This window comes from Mustela nivalis (genome assembly GCF_964662115.1).
Source record: "Mustela nivalis genome assembly, chromosome: 1".
NCBI classification, from domain to species: Eukaryota; Metazoa; Chordata; class Mammalia; order Carnivora; family Mustelidae; genus Mustela; species Mustela nivalis.
The window spans coordinates 58,198,601-58,220,817 of NC_139020.1; the positions used below are offsets into that span (position 1 = coordinate 58,198,601).

Below are 22,217 nucleotides of genomic sequence, written 5' to 3' on the forward strand. Positions count from 1 at the left end.
AGGGTGGCAAAGACCCCAGGAAAATACGCTTTAACCAAATCAGAAGAGATCCCAAATCATGGGGGGGACAAAGGGGATAAAAAGAGGTTCAGAAAAAAAAAAAAAACAATTAAAAAAAGAAAATGAAAAAAGAAAAAACATAAAAAAGAAAAATATATATATAATAGATAAACCAGTTAAAAAATGTTAATGTAAAGGGTAAAAATTTTAAAAAATTTAGCAGAAGAAGAGAAAACATAGAAAAAAATTAAAGTAACTTCAAGACTAAAGAATCATGGGGAGAAAGTCATGAGTTCTGTGCTTTGCTTTCTCCTCCTCTGGAATTCTGCTGCTCTCCTTGGTATTGAACCTGCACTCCTTGGTAGGTGCACTTGGTCCTGGCTGGATTTCTTGTTGATCTTCTGGGGGAGAGGCCTGTTGTAGTGATTCTCAAGTGTCTTTGCCCCAGGCGGAATTGCACCACCCTTACCAGCTGCCGGGCTGAGTAATCCGCTTGGGTTTGCTTTCAGGAGCTTTTGTTCCCTGAATGCTTTCTGTATTGTTCTGGAGGACGGGAATGAAAATGGCAGCCTCCTGGTCTCTGGCCCAGAGGAGCTGAGAGCCCGGGGCCCCACTCCTCAGTGCACCCTCAGAGAACAGCGCCCAATCCCTCCTGTCTCCGTGGCCTCTGGCTGCACTCCGAGCTCACTGAGCATGCGACCCGTTCAAGGTAACCCCGAGCTGAGAGCTCACTCCTCAGCTCTGTCTCTGTAGCCGGCTTTCCCGTTCTAATACCTGCAAGTTTTGAGACACTCAGACACCCCAGCTAGGACCAGTGGAAAAGTCTATCTTTCTGTCGCTTTGGATTCACTTTTCCACTGGTCCTACCTTTCAGAAAGTGGTTGATTTTCTGTTTCTAGAATTGCTATTCTTCTTCTCTTCAATCTCCCATTGGATTTGTAGGTGTTTGCAATCTTTAGATAATCCATCTAGCTGATTTCCTGTTACTTGATGTTACTTGATTTCCTGCTACTTCTCTGCCATCTTGACTCCTCCCCCATTACTGGCATTTCATTTTGTTCTAAGGATCACTAACCTGAATTTCTATGTTTAATCCCCAGTGTCCCAGAATCCTATTTCACATAGTGAAAATCTACATTGAATAAAATATCTTAAAGCTAGATACATTAAACACAGAACATAGTATTTTAAATGTAGGAAAAGAAAAAATATACCTACCAAGGTCTCTTATAGCAATTGCTGTCAGCATGGGATCTGAACTCACAAGGATAGTTGAAAATAGTAACCATGGTATGGTTTCCAAAAGTAATTTATCCACAGATGCCAGATACCAAAGAATTAATATGTAATTCATCACAAAGCCAGGAATTGTAATTAAAAGTACCTGCAAAAAAATTTTGCAGATAGAAAAATCAGATTGCCTTTGTATCCTATTTTTAAAAGTAGATTATCAACCTTATTTAATAAACATCTGCTTGCAACCCTGGAAATAAGAGGCAAATATTGCAATGAGATTCTTGGGACCTATAACATACCAGTTATAGGAAATATCATCCGGTCATTAAAAGGAAACTTTAATTTTCTTGGCAAGGCCACTGAATATACATATGTATGTGTAACGGTGTATGTGCATATACAATATATCATGCATATATACACACTTAACTATGCAGAGACATGAAACATAGGCTATCGACATAGAAAGATAGAACACAAGTTTTAAAGAAGTCACAAAAGAGGAAAAGAAGAAGAAAATAAGATAATAGAAGGAATGCAGAGAAATGGCAGAGGACTCTAGAAAGATGGGAAGAAAATTCCTGTTATTCTACAATTGGAACCTGGTCTTCTACCTTCCTACTCTTGCCTTCTGCTTCCTCTTACTACACCAGTGGCAGCTATGTAGCAAGACTTCATTCTCAAAGGGACTTGGAAAATGTGATGTGCCTGAAGCTACCTATAAGACTAACATAACACAATAAAAAAAAAACCCATAAAAAAAGAATTCAGAAATGCATCCCCATGGTCATTGCAGCACTATTTAAATACAATAAGGTAAATTTACACCATTTACTTTATTTACAATAATATATACAGTAATAAGACATGGAAGCAATGAAGTATCCATTGATAGATGGAGTTGATAAAGAATATGTATTATATATATAATAGAATACTATCCAACCATAAAAGAGAAGGAATTTTTGTCTTCTGTGACAACATGGATGAAACTTGAAGGCATTATGCTTCATGAACTAAGTCAGATAGAAAAAGGGAAATATGGTATGATCTCACATATATGTGGAATCTTTAAAAAAAAATAAACTGAGCTCATAGACCCAGAGAATAGATTGGCAATTGCCAGGAGTAGGGGAGGGATAGGAAGTTGGTGAAAAGGGTGAAACATTATTAGATGTTTATTCACCACCTGCTAGGCAATGAGGGATCGGAACAGGACCTAGAGAGGTGAAGGGGGTCAAAAGGTACAAATTCGCAGTTCTAAATAAATCATGGAGATGTAATGTATAGCATGGTCACTTTGGTTAATAATACTGTACTGTATATTTAAAAGTTGCTAAGAATTTAGCAACAAATTAAAAAAAATTTGTAATTATGCGGTGATGGATGTTAATTAGACTTACTTTGATGGTCATTTCAAAATCCATACAACTACCGAATCATTAGATTGTATACCTCAAAGTAATATAATGTTGTATGTCCATTATAGCTCAATTTAAAAATAAAAAATAAAAATGAAAAATTATAAATATTTCATAATGATATTCACAAATGCTCTTACTACCAATATTAAATAAAAAACAGCAATATATATATATATATATATATATATATATATATATGTATTTGTACCTATAGGAGTCTTGTGACTAAACTTTATCAGACATCCTTTATTTCTTCAGAATTTCAATAAGTAATACTAAGGACATTCACCATTTTAAGGTTTTCCATAGAGATTGCCAAACTGCCTTCCAGAAGGGTTTGCCAACAAACATAGCCACCAACAGTGTACCAATCAATCCCATTTAAGACAATTCTCCAGAGAAGTAAAATCAAATGACACCCCCAGGTTCCTGTCTCAGTTTTTGCTACATCAGGAAAGTCATGCCTTTCTCTAATGAAAAAGTACAGGCTCTCATTCTTTTGTTTATTACATGTTTATTCACCACCTGCTAGCAATGAGGCATTGTGTAGGCTCTAGAGAGGCAAAACCAAAGATAGTAAAAAAAAAAAAAAAAAAAAAAAAAAAATTCAGAAGAACTAAAATCTTAAAAGCTGTCTTCTTTCTGATTATTTTGTTCTTCATTTGTATGAAGTCATGCATGATGAATTGGGGAATAGACTCTAGTTCAGGAGGCTGGGGTGCTAATGCAAAGTGATTTGGTTAAGTCATCTAATCATACATCTCTTCCTGAATCTTAGAAGTGGCAGAATAATGATGGATTGTTTATATGGCCCTGTTGAGCCCAGGATCTCCTGAGAGGGAGTATTTGGTGGATGAACCTTGGTGACAGCATTAGAAAGGTGTGAGAAAATCAATGCCTCCTACATGTTGACGTCTAGAGTGGCTGGGTTCTCATGGCAAGGTTTTGATCATCTGGAGAGTTGTATAACTAACTCCTGTTCTAAAGAAAGATTAAAATGAGGTTCTGAGATAAGAAGACTGAGGGTCAGGAGACCCGAATCCTTGTACTCCCACCAAATAGCTGTCAACACACCGATAAGTCACAAAGCATATTGTTTGTAAAAGTGGTTGCAGTAATTCTGTTCTCTGAATTCACACCACTGGAAAGTTATCTCCAGCGCTGACTTAGTCAGTCATGTCATTCTTTGCTTTGGCTAAAAGGAGCAAACACGATGAGGGTACAACCTAAAAAGCATTGGCAAATTGGAGCTTGCTCTCTACTGTTGATGTCTTGAGACTCTGCAACCATCATGGCAAGAAATCTGGAATAACTTTCTAGATCATGGTAGTGGCACCCACTGCCTACAGCCAACTTTAAAGGTAACTACCATGCATGGGGCCATCCAGCTCATCCCACCTCAGCTGACCCAAGAGAACAGAGTTGCAGGAGACAGCTCAGCAGAGATCACCCAAATCCAGCCCAAAGGACTTTTATATCTCTCTTCTGTTCAATTTCTTTTCTTTTCTTTCTTTCTTTCTTTTTTTCCTTTGGTCATTTGTCTGAACTCCCATTTGCTTGGACTCAAAATAAAGTAAGTTATTTTAATAGTTTGGTTTCTAATGTAGTTTAGGTAATGGCCTTATATTTACAAAGCTATTTTAATTACTTTGAATGAAATATATATCCTGCTTATGATTTGGAGTTATTTTTTTTCCGAAGGTCTTTCCTTGATGGGGTTCAAATATCACCTGATGAGAAAAAAAATCATAATAGTTGGTGAATTAGAGTTAGAGCTGTTTCTGTGAGTATCCTCCATTTTTGTTCATGTGAGTATGGAAGTTTCAGAAGGTGGATATTTAAAACACAGCTTTTATGAAAAACAGTAAAAAACTGGACCAAATATATTTTGTAAAAGCTTTTTAATAGCATCTTGGAATTAAAATTATAACTGGCATTATACTCTGCCAGACAGATTTTCAGAATAACTTTTTTTCTCCATAGGTTTTTTTTCCCCTGAGCTTTCAAAAACACTGGACAATTGCTCAGATATGGTTTATTCACTAAAATACAAAGCTGAATTTACTTCTCCCATACCTTATATTTTTTCCTTGTCTTCTTTATTTTCTAATTTAGAGCAAAATTTTTAAAAATTTGAACATAGACAACATAGAGTAGGTCATGAGTGAATGATATTATCGCAAAAAAGAATGTCTTACCTGCCAAAATAACTTCTGCACTATGTAAACATCCATGTCAAAGGCAACATTAAAGATAATTATTGGGGTAAATAGATCAAAAAAGATTTTTGGACTCATCCATTGTATGGCATCTGCATATATTTGGACCTAATAATATAAAAAAATGTCATTATCTCATTTATCCATCCATCTATTAGCATAGATTACAAGCCTGGCACTCCTATCACTAGCAAAAGAGAAAAAGATATATCACAGTGAATAGGTTTTCAAATCTTGACTGTACTGCTTTTCATCATTTTCTTTCTTGTTTAAAAAAAAAAAACTTATTTATTATTTTAGAGAGAGGGGAAAGTGGAGTGGGGGAGGGAGAGAGAGTCTTAAGACTTAAGCCCATGCAGGGCTCGATCTTACCACCCTGAGATCATGACTTGAACCGAAACCAAGAGTCAGACACCTAACTGACGGTGCCACCCAGGCACTCCAGATTTTCATAATTTTCCATCGCATTATCTCCATGCCTATTTTGTTTTTTAAACAACAGGTAGAGAAAGTACATTGATGGTGGGTACAAGAGAAAAATGAAGGAGATCTTCAGGCATACAAGAGGGAGACAGGTTTCAGGTGGATGGATTATCACGCACAACCATCCACAAAGGAGCAAGCAATCATATTAAATTTCAGAAACTACAAATAATTAACCATGGCTTACACAGAAGATGGGTGTGGGAGAGTAGCAGGGATAAAAAACTGGGAAGTTAATGTTGTTAATGAAATAACTAATTAATGGTGTTTATCACAAATTATTTAGTTGATATTTGTAAATCCCGTTATGGGCATCCACTCAACATTCTGTTCATTAAGGAAACACGGATTGCCTGCTGTGTTAGTTGGTATCTTTGCTTTGGGAGGGATGAGTCTCCATGACTCTCTTATGTTTCTCCATGTCTTAGGAGTGGAGGCACTGATTGCTTTTCTTCCAGACTAACTTTCAAAAGTATTTGTATGGCTCACAGCATTGGAAGACAGAGCCACGTGCCCTCCTTGAGAGCAAAGAACTGGCATACTATGCTGTACAGTGTAATAAGGACAGTGTCTCCGTCCAGGGCAAGAGGTCAGGAGAGCTTACTGCCCATCATGAAATATTCAAGTTCTCTAAACTCGGGTTTCTTCTCCTATAATGCAATCCGTCATGTATGCAGGTTTCACCGGGCTCTCTTTTTTTCTCCCTGTGGGTATTGGGGCTCATGGAACAAGAAGATGTTGATACTCCACAGTTTCTGCTCTTGCCGTGAGCAATGAAGTCCTTTCCTTGGGCCCAAGCGTCCTGTGTCTTTTGCCACGATCATGAAACTGTGGCATGCTAACTTATTATTTGCAAATAGAGTAAAATCTGAGACCCTGCACAGTTCTTGATCTCTGTTCTCTTCTTTTAAAAAGTTATTGACAAATAGAAAAGTTGATAGAAGTACTTAGAATCGCATATAAGTCAAAATTGTATGGTTACAAAACCTATTGATGACAAATGAAGTAATAATCTGGTTCTTATATGGATACATGTTTTTCGTAATGTTCATTAATATCACTGGTTACCTTTGTTTGGGAAGGCCAATTGTTTTCATGCACGTTCTCATTCACACTCTGACTGACTAGAGTAAGTGGAGAAGTATGGCCCGGGGCCACATCTGACTCAATGCTTGTTTTTGTAAAATAAATTCCTGTTAGAACACAGCCATGCTTCTCACTTACATATTGCCTAGGGTCGCTTTTGAACGATAATGGCAGAGTTGAGTTATTGTGACAGAGCTCACGTGGCTTGGATACCCTAAAATATTTACAATATGGCCTTTTATAGAAAAAATTTGTTGCCTGTCTGGGGCTAGAAACCTATTTAATGTGTCAATGATGCATTCTACATCCCTTATAGTAAAGAGAGTCTCTCTCCTCTACCTGACTCCAGCTGTTCTCAACTATTTATAACATCGTAGCTGCCTTGACCACATCTGTGGTTTGCCTTCCTCTCACTTCCAACTCCAGGTAAGAGGTTCAGATTCTGTTTCTTGAGATCTTGTAAGACACACACATAAGACTTAGCCTCTAATCTAATGGGAACCCTGTAAAGCGTTCCTAACTGAGGCAATAGATTGGTTCAATGTCAGAATTCTCTTGCAATTAGAGTCCTGTACCAGCCGCTCAGAGTCTCTGGGCTTCTATCTTATTAGCCAATTCTTGGGATGTCTGAGTAGCTCAGTTGGTTAAGCATTTGTCTTTGGCTCAAACCATGATCCCAGGGTCCTAGGATCTAGTTCCACATCAAGGCTCCTTGCTCAGCAGGGAGCCTGCTACTCCTTCTGTGTGGAGCTCCTCCTGCTTGTACTCTCTCTCTCCCTGACAAATGAACAAGTAAAATCTTTAAAGAGAAGAGGCAATTCTCATCTAAGTTTTTGAATTCTGCTTAAACTGTCATTAGCTGCTCATACTCTCAGTAGGTGTATGTGAACTTATTCTCTGAGGTGCCCAACTCCTTACAGATGGAGGCTCTGTTTGACTATGTGTAGCTGAATCTCAGCTCTGTCACCCTTGTTCCTTTTTTCATGCATCTGGTCTAACGTCATCCATATCACAAGCATCCACAGACTGGCAGAGCAGTGAATTGGCAAGTATTTTTGCAAATTTCCTTAAGCCATTTTTTGTATTTGTATGAATTTGAGATATACTACAAAATACTCATATTTACTATACACACCTGCACAGATGTAAAACTTAATATTTCAAAACTGCATCCAATTAAAAATAATATCACAGGGAAAGGAACTGGAAAGTCTTTTAAGTGTAGATTCAAAGATGCTGCAAAAAAATACATATTTACTGAAAGGCAGTGAAATAATCACATTTATGGAACTTTAATTTGGTATGTTTTCTTAATACTGAGGACAATGAAATACTGTTCCACTTTTCACTTACTTAATTCCTGTAATTGAAACCTTCTCTCATACTTAAGCACATTGAACTGGTATAGTTCTTAATCTGCTGGATTCTGTATTTACCTCTTCTATGAAGTATCTCGTTTCCTCAGTATCTTCAGTAAATATTCCTAGCAGTCATTGGTTCTTGGGTTATTACTAAAATATCTATAGCAATGTTTTGTACATGATATATATCAGATATTAGTTTCTTTAGCAATCTTGCAATAAGAGATCAATGAATAACTAAACTTTAATGAAATCTCCTGGTTGATTCCCAAACTAACAATGAGGAACCAGCTGTAAGAATTTGCCCAGTGAGAAAAGCTAGCTTCCTATATTACTCGTTGCCTACTATACATTAGAAAGCCTATAATGAATTGTTATCAAAGTACAATAAGCAATATCACAGCATTGCCTTCAGTTTAATGTTTTATGTCTCTTTGTAATATAAGTTTTAATCAAAGAATGAAAAAAAGTATTTTCTTTTGATTTTTATAGTATTCTTCTCATAGAAGGAGGCATAATTTATTATCTGAACAAAACCTATGGGAAACACTACCAAGTGGTTAAAAGATAACCTATCCACTCAGAAGACTCCCCCCACCCCATTTTGAAAATTCTTTGCTCAAGTGAAGAAAGTAGTACACAACTAGTTTTAATATATGAATGAAACTATAGTTTGTGATCTCGCAGATAACAATCAAAATACCCCATCTCTTAATTTTTGGCTCATCTGCTTTGATTCTTCCCATCTTTAAATCTAATCATGACCTACCAAATAAAAAGTGTGAATACTTTGAATCCAAAAGATGATAAATAATATGAACTAGACTGTACATATCTCTTTTCAGGGGCAGATTATCACTGGATTCATTTGATTGATAATATTGGGTTAAAAGTATGTAATTTAGGAACAAAATTCTAATTTTCTATTACTGCTACTTTCCCCAGTTCTATATGGTGACATTTACAAGATATAGCCATAGAATAAACTCACATAAAGAGAGTTATGCCTACCTCCAACTGTGCAGACCAAGGACAGTATTAGAATGATTTTAGGGAGATCTTCAGAAGCAGTCATAAACGTACTTGAGAAAAATTCCTGCCACGTGTTGGAAAGTCCACTGGTAAGAGTGGAATTAGACAGACTAGAATTCAAATCCATTCTGCTGTTTCTCACAGACCTTTTGAGTTCAACTCTTAAGACTCAGCAAAACGCTCACAGGATCACAGGATTGTAAAATTTACCTCCTTCTTGGACTTCTAGTACATTTCTTAAAAAAATAAAAAGAAGAAGAAGAAGAAGAAGAAAGAAGCTCACATTTCTCCTTAGTTATTTCTGGAGATATCTTAGGGTCCACCAAATTTTGTGAAGCCTCTGCCTTCTATGATGCTTACAATTTGAATGAGGTATAAAAAGTACAACCCCAAGAGATAGAGACTAGCCAGTGTCACCCTGTGTTCACTTACAATGCCAAGTACTCCTCTGCTGTTACTGTGCATCTACCCAATGGTGTGAAAGGAGCTTTCATCTAACCAGTTACTGGGACCACAGACTAGTATAGATTACTTAGTTCTGGGGATGGACAACTGAAGGGTTTGCCCTCAGCTTATCAGAGCCTTTGGAAGCATGTCTGGCAGCTGTTCCAAATGGGAAAAAAAATGGATATGGTCAGAATATTCTGATCTCTTTTGCTGCTCTCTCTAGACAGGAGCTAATAGACCATGGTGATATTCCATCTTAGCATTCTTTTATCTCATTTAGGAGCAATGAGCCAGGTTTTCTCTAACTTTTGTATATTAATCAAGAACATAAGAAAAATGTTGAAACCAAAAGGATTTAAAACAGGGGAGTTGCGACATGTTCTATCTCACTGTTGCTTCATGGAAGAGGAACACGGGCCACGATGTGTCCTGGGATGTGTCTTAGTTTGAGGAAATAAGTGATAGTTACAGTCTGTAATCTCATCTGCTTCCCATGCTAAGGAGTGTTTTATATCAGGGTCTTAAAATTCATGCAGAGAATTCTTCCAATTCTATCTCCTAATAGTGACTTAATATTTTCTAGTGTCCTCTATTAGCATCTTATCTGGCTGCCATGCTAAATTAGTTCATTTTTACCAAATTTCCTTTCCTAATCCAGAAATGTCTTTTTAAATTTCAAAGTTCAATGTCTTTTTAAATTTTAAATACTTTTTTGTTATTATGTACCCTTTTCTAATTATAAAAATAATATTTTGAAAGAGAAAACTAAATGAATACATGTTTACTGAACACTTCTGAAATAAATATATAAACAAACATTGCCAAAAACAGGGGGAAAAAATCAACCATAGTCCTGCCATCTCATAGTTCTTGTGTGTATTATTTACACTGTTGGGCTCATCTTTACACTAATATACTTTATACTGCTCTCCACTCAGTGTTCTATCAGTGCATCAAAGAGCCTCGTAAACACCGTTTATAAATGTTGTATCATATTAGCACCAATGTAAAAGTGCCCACTGTGGTCAGACTGCCCGTAAGCAGAGGGCTGATGCGCTGCAGCTTACAGGGTGAAAGACTCTTCCTTCAATTGCTGTTGTCCTCAGTCTTCCTATGTGTACAGGTCCTTATCTGTGAAACTTACCTTTCTGTGTCTATTTTATTTATTTGGCATCACCTGTGGTGTTATAATGATACTGATGCCTGGGTCCTATACCCAGAGATTTCTGTTTCAATCAGTCTGACTTGCAGCCTGGGTTTCATCAGCAATTTTAATGTGTAGTCAAAGTCAGCAACCACTGGGATTCACCCAATTCAAAGGCAAAATTCCTCCATTTTTAGTCTCAAATCATTTCTTTCTTTTTTTCAATGTTTAGCAATTTTGTTTTATTTTTTATTTTTTAAAACTTTAACTTTTTTAAAAATTGTGTTATGTTAGTCATCATACATCATTAGTTTTTGATGTAGTGTTCCATGATTCAAACAACACCGGAAACACATCTGAAGTTTTCATTTGGGTTCATCATTTGTTCCAGTAAGTTCCCTGGCGAACTGTCGTCTGTCTCAGTAACAGGATGTTGAAATGTGCATCTGGGCTCTGGCTGGGTGATTCTGGAGAAGGTCCAGAAAAATAAGAGTTTGCTATATAGATCGGTGCCATCAGGAAGCGAGGATAATTCTGTGGCTGGGTATCTTATCTATAGGGAGGGCAGACTAGAACAAGGATAAAGCTGTCATGGGAAAAGAAGCAGAAGTCACTCATTTTAGCCAAGAGAGGGGTTGTTTGGTATCTACGGGTTGCCTGGTGACTTTCTGTTCCACTTTTAAGGTTTAGAGTGATCTCATGATGTTGATGTTCTGTGAGATTGTGTCCAATAGGGGAATAATATGGCCCATGTATGAGCAGCAGGCCCGCTGGTCGTGACACTGAAGGATACCTAGCTTTGAGTGTTAGACCAAGTCCCTGATGTCAAGGGCTTCTTTTGTGTTTGCCTGGTTTATGTCTTTCCTCAAACGATTTCTAAATTCCTTAATTTTACTTTAACATGTCAAGAGCTGAAGATAGATCCAGATATCTTGATAGCCATATAGCTCTGATGGAACAAGAGCAAGTTTGGCTATCCCCCTAAGACAGAGATTCTCAACCTTGGTGCCACACTGGAATAACTTAGAGTTTTAAAAATACAGAGGTGGGGTTGCCTGGCTGGCTCTGTGGGTAGGGCATGGGCCTCTTGGTCTCAGTTGTAAATTTCAGCCTCATGTTGTAGAAATTACTTAAAAATAGGATCTTTAAAAAAAAAAAAAAAAGTACAGAGGTATGGATGGCACTCCCAGAGGTTAATCTAATGGGTCTGAGGTCTAACCTGGGTACTGGGAACTTCAGAAGCTTCCCAGTGATTCTAATGAGCAGCCATTTTTCCGAAGTCCCACCCCGAGAGAAGTCCGTGCCTTTAGGAAACAACACTGTGATAGTTTAATGATACTTGCTTTTAGTTAAATGCCAAACTATTTAGGAAAATAATGTCAATGTCACTTATTAACTTGCCCACTGTTATTCCAAAATTAAACATCCTGGAGCAAAGAGGCTTGACCAAAAAAGGAAAAGTATTTTCTGCAACATAGTTACACATTCTTACATGCTTGCAGAATTTACTACAATTAAGGAGTTTATTTTCCAAACTAAAAGTAGGGAGACATGTTCCCATAAGCATTTTCCTCATTTCTAAAATTGTTTATATGAAAACTTTAAGAAGTGTTTATATATTTAATCCTAATCGACTCCTTTCAGAAAAGAATAAAATTACTCTGTCTTCATTAACCTTGAAACTCAGGGATACAGATGATCAAGTTCAACAGGATTCCACTATCTGGCTGTAAATACATGGCAAACACTCAGTCTGGCTTTTCCAACCTCTACGCCAAATTCTCTGGGCAAACCTCTCACCCAACGAAATGATCTCATTTTAAGTTAGCATGTAAATGCTAATATTACTCTAGTTTAATAGCTTAAAAGGTATGGGTAAAGAAAGAGCAGTGAGACTAAACAGATTTTCAATGTAATTGAAACTCTTCTTAAGGTTCAGCTGACTTTTGACAACTTTGGAGAAGTTTATGAGTCTGTGTCTCATTAAGAGAAAAGTATTCATTTGTCTTGAAATTACCATAGAGGTTTCCTACATTAATTTTTCAATAGCTTCGATAATGCCTCCATTTCACACACTATGCATGTAGTAAATTAATGACTGCTCTCTCAGAAAGGGCATGTGGCCTTGCCTCTCAACAGTCAGTAGGCCTTAAGAAATTCTCTGTCATGGAAAAGTGGAAGTAAGACTAATTCCCTGTCCCTGAAAATGGGAAGTCTTTTTTTCCTTCTAATCACCACATTTTTCAGGAATTCGCAGACAAAAGCATCCTGAGGAGGGCACAGTGGCATCCCAGTAATCTTCACAAGGGGCAAACTCTGGCCTCAAGGTTTATGACAGACCCACCACTGGGGTCCTGCCACACCACACAGCAGCCCTTACTCACGACTCTGACTGACATGGACGGTCTGTCGCCCTCCTAATGCCTCTTCACTCCCAAGGAGCCCTTCCTCCCTCTCGGCTCAGCTCCATGCACCTGAGGAGACTGACCCGGACATCAGCGTGCTTTCCTCTCCGTGCCTCAGCAAGGCAAAGGTAACAAACCTATAAACCAGATAGTTTGGAAGGGATGATATAGGAAGAGTCATGGAGGAGGGACAGCGGTTAAGGCGCAGCAAGTCCAAATGAGAGGCTCCTCTGCCTTGATTTGGCTGCTACAGGGAAGGTGGAAACTCTCGGAGGGAATGGCTGGCTGAAGGGGTAGCTGGAATACTGTGGGAGCACTTCCTCCTCTCCAAGGAAAGCCTGAGGGAGCAAAATACCAGAGGGGAAAAGCAACTTCCTGAAGGGAAAACTGCAGGAGGGGCTCACCGTCCAGAGTCTCAGAAAGAGTATCCTGGGGTAGTGAGAAGTGGAGACCAGCTCTTCCTTTCACCCCAGAACAGCCACAATCAACTGCAACCTCTCTGGCAGTTACTTGCTCCAAGCCCCGCCCCTGGTCTGCACCCATTGGCTTCAGGTCCATAACTCCTGACCTGATTGGCTGATGACATACACTAGAAGATGCTGCTCAGCACCACTGCCCCTTTACTACCAAGGCAACCGTGGACGACTTAAGACCATGTTTATTTTTAAAAAATAATAAATAGATAAATAAGGGTGAAAAAGAACCCAAGAATTTTATTGTTATGTTAATTTAAAGTTTTTGAACAATGGATTTCTGGCAAAGAGCTGATGGACACTCTTTTCCTAGAATTCTAGAAGTGGATTTCCTGGGTAAGACAGGGAGGTAGAGATTTTGAACTATGAGGAGGCTGGTTACTGGATTAGAAAAAAGAGAGAGAGAGTGGCTATGTGCGACATGTAGAAGAATAAACAGGCCAGTGGACTTTCACTTCTGGAACATTTATGTGGAGAAGTTGTTAGGAATAATGAGACACTCATTTCTATTTCCTAAATAAACCTTACAAAGGACATTTTCATTGAAATTACGTAGTGATGTTACTGTAAAGTCAATTTTTATATTTCTACTCTCATCATAAAGTATTTTAGGAAACATTTTGTAATGATTTTGAAATCTAGATTCTTATTTGGTATATGTGATACCTCTTTATAATTTTACTCACACAAAGCCTTTGTGAAGTTATTTTGATGCCTACGAAAAGGTTTGTGCAGAGAAGAGAGGTGCTAGAGTGGGGAAGTGAAAGGCAAATCCATCGAAGATAGAAGTAAATGCTGGAGAATGGCTGACTAAATTATCCACCTGGCCTGCAGAGAACCTTTTACAGACTTCGTAAGTGGTCTCGTAGTGGCCATTAGGTAATAGACTTCGCCAAAGAAAATAATTTTCACATAACAATGTAAATCCATTTGGGGGATGGTCAGTCAAGGAAACTAAGAAAGGCTTTCAAAAGTGATAAAGTGCACATAATGTTTTAAGGACATGAAAATCAAGATTGTTTCTGAGAGACATGCAAGTTATCTTCTATTCGAGCTAGGATTAGATTAGCAGATGAAGTAATCACTATATCTATACTCATGAAAAAGATATAAACATTTATTTTTAAAGATTTTTAAAATATTTATATTCCATTCCTTGTGTTTCATCTCTTTCTCCAGGCCCACTTAATTCTACTCCAATAACTACAGGGAAGAGGAACTGTGTTTCCCCCTTTATTTTCTCTGATTTATTTGGGTGGAATTCAGCAGAAAATTAAAAAATTGATCATGATCTTTTTCTATAATATCTACTGTGAGTGATTTCCTCTTATCTCTTACTTGCCTTTTTAAATTTTAATTATGTTCTTTAAAAACTCACCATTATTAAATTTAAATTTTTTATATTAAAACCTATTGATGCTTTTTTATCTGTGATTCCTTCTATCATTTTTGAGTGAAGTTCACCTTCTATGGTGAAGAAGTTTAATAATATTGTAGGGACCAAAGGCACATCATCCCCAAATGGGTCACTTTGGCATGGAGATATTTTGAGTTAAAAAGCAATCAAAGGGCACTGAGGTGGCTCATTTGGTTAAGCATCTGCCTTTGACTCAGGTCATGATCCCAGGGTCATCTGTGTCCTGGGGCTCCCTGCTCAGCGAGGAGTCCACATCTCCCTCCCCTCTGCCTCTCTCCCCTGCTCTTGCTCTCTCTCTCTCCTTCTTGCTCTCTCTCAAATAAATAAAATATTTAAAAAGAAAAAAAAGGCAATAAAAACTCAGGTAATTCAGGAAAAGCTCTTTACCTCTCCCTCAAAGGCATATAAAAATTTAGAAGACCTCCAAGTAAAGAGCAATCACCATATTTAACATCATAGTAGGACCTAAGTGTGGTAGAAAGGGAGGAACCTACCAAGGTCTGTTTGATCCAAGTCTTCTGTGTCCCGTTTTTTTCTAAATGGCCCAACAAACATTTGTTTATCTAAGATTTACTCTTTCTCACATTCCTGGGAATTGCTTTCATTCCCTTTGGAGTCCCACATCCTTACCCCTTTCTCCTTAGTTCAGGATGACATTTATAGCTCATTTTGCCCGACTGTCTTTGGAATATCCATGTCTGCAAGGATTCCCTATACCTAGAAATTAAGTTTGATTTTCTCTGCTGATCTGTCTCATGTCAATCTGATTCTCAGTCTGGATAGAAGGTCCTCAAAGGGCAGAGAGAATTACTCTTCCTTGATAATATTAAAACCTATTTACTTTTAATTATTAATGAATTTTTTAAAAAACATGCTCAACCATGTCCATTCAGAATTATTTCAGTGCATAGTAAATGCCGCAAGAGTGGCATAGCCAGTGTACTACAGTCATTCAGTAAAAGCAAGATCATGATCACTTTTTTTTAAGATTTTATTTATTTATCAGAGAGAGAGAGGGAGAGAGCGAGCACAGGCAGACAGAATGGCAGGCAGAGGCAGAGGGAGAAGCAGGCTCCCTGCTGAGCAAGAAGCTTGATGTGGGACTCGATCCCAGGACGCTGGGATCATGACCTGAGCCGAAGGCAGCTGCTTAACCAACTGAGCCACCCAGGCGTCCCTCATGATCACTTTTGACTGAGGTGAATGAAGTTTCTCTAAAGGAAACAGGATTTGAGCCTTAATAAGACAGGCGGGAACTGGTTGAATTGTTGAGTTTAGTGAAGAAATGGGGGTCTCAGGCAAAATAAAAATCACCTTATCTGTGTTATTTCTGTATACATGGAGCCTTCAAGAATACAGAGATAATGATGAAGACAGTTATCAATAGTATAGTATGTGATGGGGGCTACCAGTGAACTGTCAAGAAAGAATTTTTTGAAACTTTTTTGTACAAAAAAAGATGCTTTTATTATAGCTGGGTGACAGGACCCATGGGCAGAAAGAGCTGCACTGAATTGCAAGATGTGACTGTATACTTTTTAGTTAGTGGGGGTTAGGGAGAGCTTAAGTCTAAGGAATTTGTGCATGTTAAAAGCACGGTCTCCAAGACCTTGGAGAACTAGCTATTTGTTAAGGTTGCTTTTATTTTTGTCTAGTAAAACATTAGTTATGAGACACTTCAAATATACATCAGTGCACTATATGTTTGAAAGATTATTGCTAATATATATCTTGGGGAGGGGCCATGGTTATTGTTATCAGAGGAAAGTAGCACTAAGGAGAGTAAAACAATAGTGATAAAACATTAAAGGAAGTCTTTGAGGAAGCTGAAGGACTGTTGTAATCTATATGCCTCAGGAATTCTGCCTGGAAACCTGGAGCTAAAGCAAAGTCTGGCCTCTGTACTCCCTCCTGCCTCCCGCCCCCATCAGTGTGCATAATAAAAGCAGTTATGACCAAAAGCTGGTCATTGATGGAGTAGGTCATTGAGAGGATGTGGCCACTGGCTGACCCTTAAGCTGGACCCAGTCTTCTCCCACCATCCCCTGTCCTTGGACTAAATATTCTGTCCACTGTTCCCACAAGGTGGCCCATTTTTAAGAGCAGAGCCTTAAGAAAGCAATGTATGTTGAGACTATTTGAACAGTATGTGTAACAGAACTCAGGTAAGGCGTCTGTATAAATTTTTAGGACTCTAGCGGGTGGGTGCAGAGATCTACCCATCTTGCTGTTGCCTAAAACAAACCTTGTAAGTAAGTTCCCTTGTTTATTAAACTTGTCACTTATCACTCTGGAGTCGTGGCCTCTTTCCTCAATCTTTCCTTGCTCTTCAAACACAGGGGCCAGTTTCAGGGTTCACATGGGAAGCTCCTGAATTTGCAAACCAACAATTATTCATGTAAGGAAGTAATGGACTTTTTTGGAGAATTACAGATTGGCATAGATGAGGTAATGTCTTAGCAGATTTTGATAGATAAACTAAGCTTACATAAAAACAGAGTTTTATGAAATACTGTGATATGTAGTGAGCATTGGAGCAATATGGGTCTTGGTAGACAAGTAGAAGACTGTCTTCTTTAGGAAGTTGAATTGTAAGTAGTAAATACAATGGAAATTAATGTCAGGGAGCTGAGGAAAGTGTGGTTTAAAAAAAAGAAAAAAGATCTCAAAAGGTCAATGATTGTGGATTCCAAGGATGTCCAGTGCATGGCCATTAAAATGTATTATAAAGTGAAATGGAAGAAAATCTTTAAACATTTTTTGTTAAGTCTTAGCAGAAACATGTACACACAGGTACACATAAATGTATTAGGTTTCCAAATCAATTAATTTTCATATATATCAACCTGCGAAAATACAGCCCATGGAATACCCGTAGAGTATTTTCAAAAATGCAGAATATTTCCTGTACCTCTTTCCAGTCAGTATCCCTCTCCCAGAATTACCTTATTTGGATTTCTATTATCCTTGAATATTTTGCCTAGTCTTAACATTTCTTATAAACGGTACCAAATAATATATGTTCTTTTGTCCCTGACTTCTTCTACTCATTATAATTTTGTGAGATCCATCCATGACATAGTTTTATTCTTTCTTTTTTTATTACTGTGTAGCATCTAATTCTATGAAGATTACTATAATTTACTTACCCTTTCTAGAGTTGATACCATTTGAATTGATTTTAGTTTTGGCCACCACAAATAAGGCTTCTGTTACATTTTTGTATATTCCTTTCTCTTTTTTTAAAGATTTTATTTATTTTATTTTGACAGAGAGAGAGCACAAGCAGGGGGAGTGGCAGGCAGAGACAGAAGCAGACTCCCCGCTGAACAAAGAGCCCCACTTGAGGCTTGATCCCAGGACCTTGAGCCAGAGGCAGATGCTTAACTGACTGAGCCCCCAGGGTGCCCCTTTTTTTGTATATTTATTTTGATGGGCATATTAATTCATTTCTCTTGGTGTATATATCTAGGATTTAATCAGTGAGTCAAAGGGCATGCAAAATACAACCGTAGTAGATACAGCAAAAATGATTATGCCAATTTAAACTCTCATGAATCTTGCTAAAACTTGGCATTGACAATCTTTTAAAAAATGTTAGTTAGGGCACCTGGTTGGCTCAGTGGGTTAAGCCTCTGCCTTCAGCTCAGGTCATGATCTCAGGGGCCTGGGATCAAGCCCGGCATTGGGCTCTCTGCTCATCAAGGAGCCTGCTTCCCCCGCCCCTCTCTCTGCCTGCTTCTCTGCCTACTTGTGATCTCTGTCAAATAAATAAATAAAACATTTAGAAAAAAATGTTAGTTATCCTGTTGGGTGTTCGGTATTATTGTATTTATATATTTAATTTTCATCTAACTAATGAATGTTGAGCACTTATCTTTTCATGTATATATTGACTACTTGAATTGTTTATGAAGTGCCTGTTTAAGTGTGTTACCTGTTGTTAAAAATTGAATTATGTGAGATTTCCATTTCTGGAAGGTGAAGTCTCTATACTTTTTCCTATCCCTTGCAGTAAGTATAGCTAAAAGCCCTGGACATTATATATAAAACAAGCATGAGAAGACTCTTTCTTTTCTTTTTTTTTTTTTTTAATTTTATTTATTTATTTATTTGAGAGAGAGACAGTGAGAGAGGACATGAGAGGTGAGAAGGTCAGAGGGAGAAGCAGACTCCCCATGGAGCTGGGAGCCGCATGCGGGACTCCATCCCGAGACTCCAGGACCGTGACCTGAGCCGAAGGCAGTTGCTCAACCAACTGAGCCACCCAGGCGCCCCCATGAGAAGACTCTTAAAGATGAGGGGAAGGAGTCCCAGATAGGTACCTGAGAGCTGAATAACTGACTGAGATAAGTTCTTTGGGTTTTTTTTTTGCCTTTATTATCTCAGATGGGGTACTGGAGAAGCTGGAAACCTGGAAATACCAGTAAGTACAGATTTTAAAAAGACCTCATAAAAAGCCTGTTCTCTTTGACAAATGCCCAGGAGTGAGGCAGTATAACAAGAGAGAAAATGTTGACCAATAACTACTTTACTCCAGCCAAACTCGACAGGAAAAAGTGAACCATCCCTTCTCTCACATACAGACAAAAACACACACCAGCAAGAGCTGAGTGGGAAGCCTACATTTGACCTGTGCCAGACTTTACAAGGTGCCAGAACCCTGCCCCAACTCCCATACCTACCAACAACAGTGGCATCAGAAAAGGTCTAGTGGGAACTAGGACTTTTGTTCCCACCTTGCAGTAAAGAAGGACCTCAGGCCCTGTGATTCAGTGGAGACCATATTGGAGCTTGGACTTCTACTCCCGCTGGAACAAATTACCCTTGCCCTCCTCATTTGCGTGATGCCAGAGGACAACAAATAGAAAGTTTGGACATTCACTATCATCCAGATAGAAAAAGGTTTTACCTCTCACAGTATAAGTGGAGGCTATGCAAAAGCAGTAAGAAGAGATGTGCCCCATTACCACTTCTTAGCAATGGAGACACTGAGTTCCTCTACCTCTATGTCAATGAAGACAGAGTATAGAAGTTTCGTTTTCATCCTGACCTGCCAGTAACAAGATAGTGTCCTTACTTTTGCTAGAGCAGTATTAGAGGAGGACTGCTAAAACACTGGATTTAAATATGGCCCAGAATCTTAAAATATGCACAATGTTCAGATGTCAATTAAAAATTATCCATTGTGCTCCAAGACTAAAAATGGATTCCAACTTAAAAAGCAGACAATAAACAGATACCAAATCCAACATGATTCAAATTTTAGCATTACCAGAAAAGAATTTAACATAACCATTATAAAAATACTTCAGTGAATAATTATAACACAATTGAGACAGATAAAAAAAAAAGACTCTGGGCAAAGAAATAAAAAAATTACAGAAAAACAAAAGCAGTTATAAAGAAAAGCCAAATGGAAATTTAAAAAATAAGTAAAATAAATGTAAAACTTAAAAAGCAACTTATGGGCTCAATAGCAGAACAGAGAAGACAGGGGGAAAAAAATCATTGAACTTGAGGAGAGAACAATAGAAATGACCAATTCGGAAAAACACACAAAAAAAATTGACTGAAAGAAAAAAAAACACAACTTCAGAAACATGTGGGACTAAAACAAAAAGATCTAATATTTGGGTCTTCAGAATTCTAGAAGGAGACAGAATGAGAGAATGGAACAGAAAAAGTATTCAACAAAATAATGATTGAAAGTTTCACAAATTTGGAAAAATGCAGACCTACAGGGTCAAGAAGAAGAGTTAACTCCAAACAAGATAAATCCAAATAAATCTATCTCAAGACAGAAGTTAAACTTCAGAAAACTAAAGATGAAAAAGAAAAAAAAGTCTTGAAAGCAGTTACAGAGAAGTGATAAATTACTTATAGCAGGAAAAATCAGTCAAATGATAGCAGATTTCTTATTATAAAGTGTGGAGGTCACAACATGTTCAGTTACTGAGAAAAATGAACATACAAACTCTTTATTTGTATCCGGGAAAATATTCTTTACATATAAAAGAGAAATCAAGACATTGGCAGATGAAGGAAAACTGAGAGAATTTGTCACCAATAGCTTTACCCCTAAAAGAATGGCTACAGGAAGTTCTCTAAGCAGAAAAGTATATAATAAAATAAGGAATCTTGGAACATCAGCAAGTAAGAAAGAATATGGTAAGCAAACTTGTGGGTAAATACAAAAGACTTTCTTCTCCTTTAGAGTTTTCTGAATTATGTTTGATGGTTGAAACAAAATTGTAACACGGATAAATGTAGTTCTCAAAGTCTATAAAGGTAATGTGTAAAATGATTATGTTATAAATAGAAAGGGTAAAGGAATGTAAATGTAAAGGATGGTAAGCTTTCTGTACTTCCCTATGACTGCTGAAGTGTTGACACCTGTAAACAGTGATTAGGTATACACACATGCATATATACACAAATCTTCACTTATGTATTACATTGTACATATGTAATATAATATTTAGGAAAACTATTAAGAAAGCTTTAAGAAGACGCACTTAAAATACCATAGATAAATTAAAATGGAATTATACAAAGTGTTCAAGTATCCTACGAGGTTGCTCAGTGGGTTAAAGCCTCTGCCTTCCGCTCAGGTCATGATCTCAGAGTTCTGGGATCCAGCCCTGCTTCGGGCTCTCTGCTCAGTGGGGAGCCTGCTTCCTCCTCTCTTTGCCTGCCTCTCTGCCTACTTGTGATCTCTCTCTCTCTCTGTCAAATAAATAAATAAAATCTTTAAAGAAAAAAATATATAAATTACATTAAATGTAAATGATTAAAACCAATTAAAGGATTGAGATCGGTAGAAGAGATAAAAAACAAACAAAAATATGACCAATCTATATGCTGCCCTCCAAGAAGATTCACTTAAATTATAGAAACATAAGAAATAGAGGTAGGTTGGAATAAAATTATGGAAAAAGATATAACATGCAAAGTAGTTAAGAGAAAGCAGGATCGGCTGTATTTGATATGTTTCAGAACAACAACAACAACAACAAAAAACAAAAAACAACAAAGAGTGGTGCCTGGGTGGGCTCAGTGGGTTAAGTCTCTGCCTTCTGCTCAGGTCATGATCTCAGGGTCCTGGGATTGAGCCCTGCATCGGGTTCTCTGCTCAGTGGGGAGCCTGCTTCCCCCTCTCTCTCTGCCTGCCTCTCTGCCTACTTGTGATCTCTGTCTGTCAAATAAATAAATAAAATCTTTAAACAAACAAACAAAACTCACCAGGGACAGAAAGGGAAAGCACATACAGGTAAAATGGTGGTCAATATACTAAGGAGATATAACAATCCAAAACATGTCTTTAGATAGACCTGAAAGGAGAAATAGACAAATGCACAATTATAGTTAGAGACTTCAACCTCCTGTCTCTCAAAAATTGATGGAACAACTAGACAGAAAATCAAGAAGTACATAGAAGAATTCAACAACGCCATCAACCAACAAGATCTAATGAATATTTATAGAAC

General features: G+C 37.7%; 1 protein-coding gene across 1 annotated transcript in view; it reads right to left on the reverse strand.

Annotated features, from left to right (window-relative positions):
• SLC9C1 (solute carrier family 9 member C1) overlaps window positions 1–13,326 on the reverse strand; it is an 81,412-nt gene extending 68,086 nt beyond the window's left edge. The window contains exons 1-6 of the mRNA XM_082733391.1: window positions 13,242–13,326; window positions 12,830–12,974; window positions 8,821–9,077; window positions 7,584–7,684; window positions 4,859–4,987; window positions 1,219–1,384 (exon numbers count right to left, since the gene is read on the reverse strand). Coding sequence (XP_082589517.1) covers window positions 1,219–1,384; window positions 4,859–4,987; window positions 7,584–7,684; window positions 8,821–8,968 — 544 coding nt within the window. The 5' untranslated portion in view covers window positions 8,969–9,077; window positions 12,830–12,974; window positions 13,242–13,326. The remainder of the gene's footprint in view (window positions 1–1,218; window positions 1,385–4,858; window positions 4,988–7,583; window positions 7,685–8,820; window positions 9,078–12,829; window positions 12,975–13,241) is intronic.
• Between the last annotated feature and the right edge of the window lie 8,891 nt (window positions 13,327–22,217).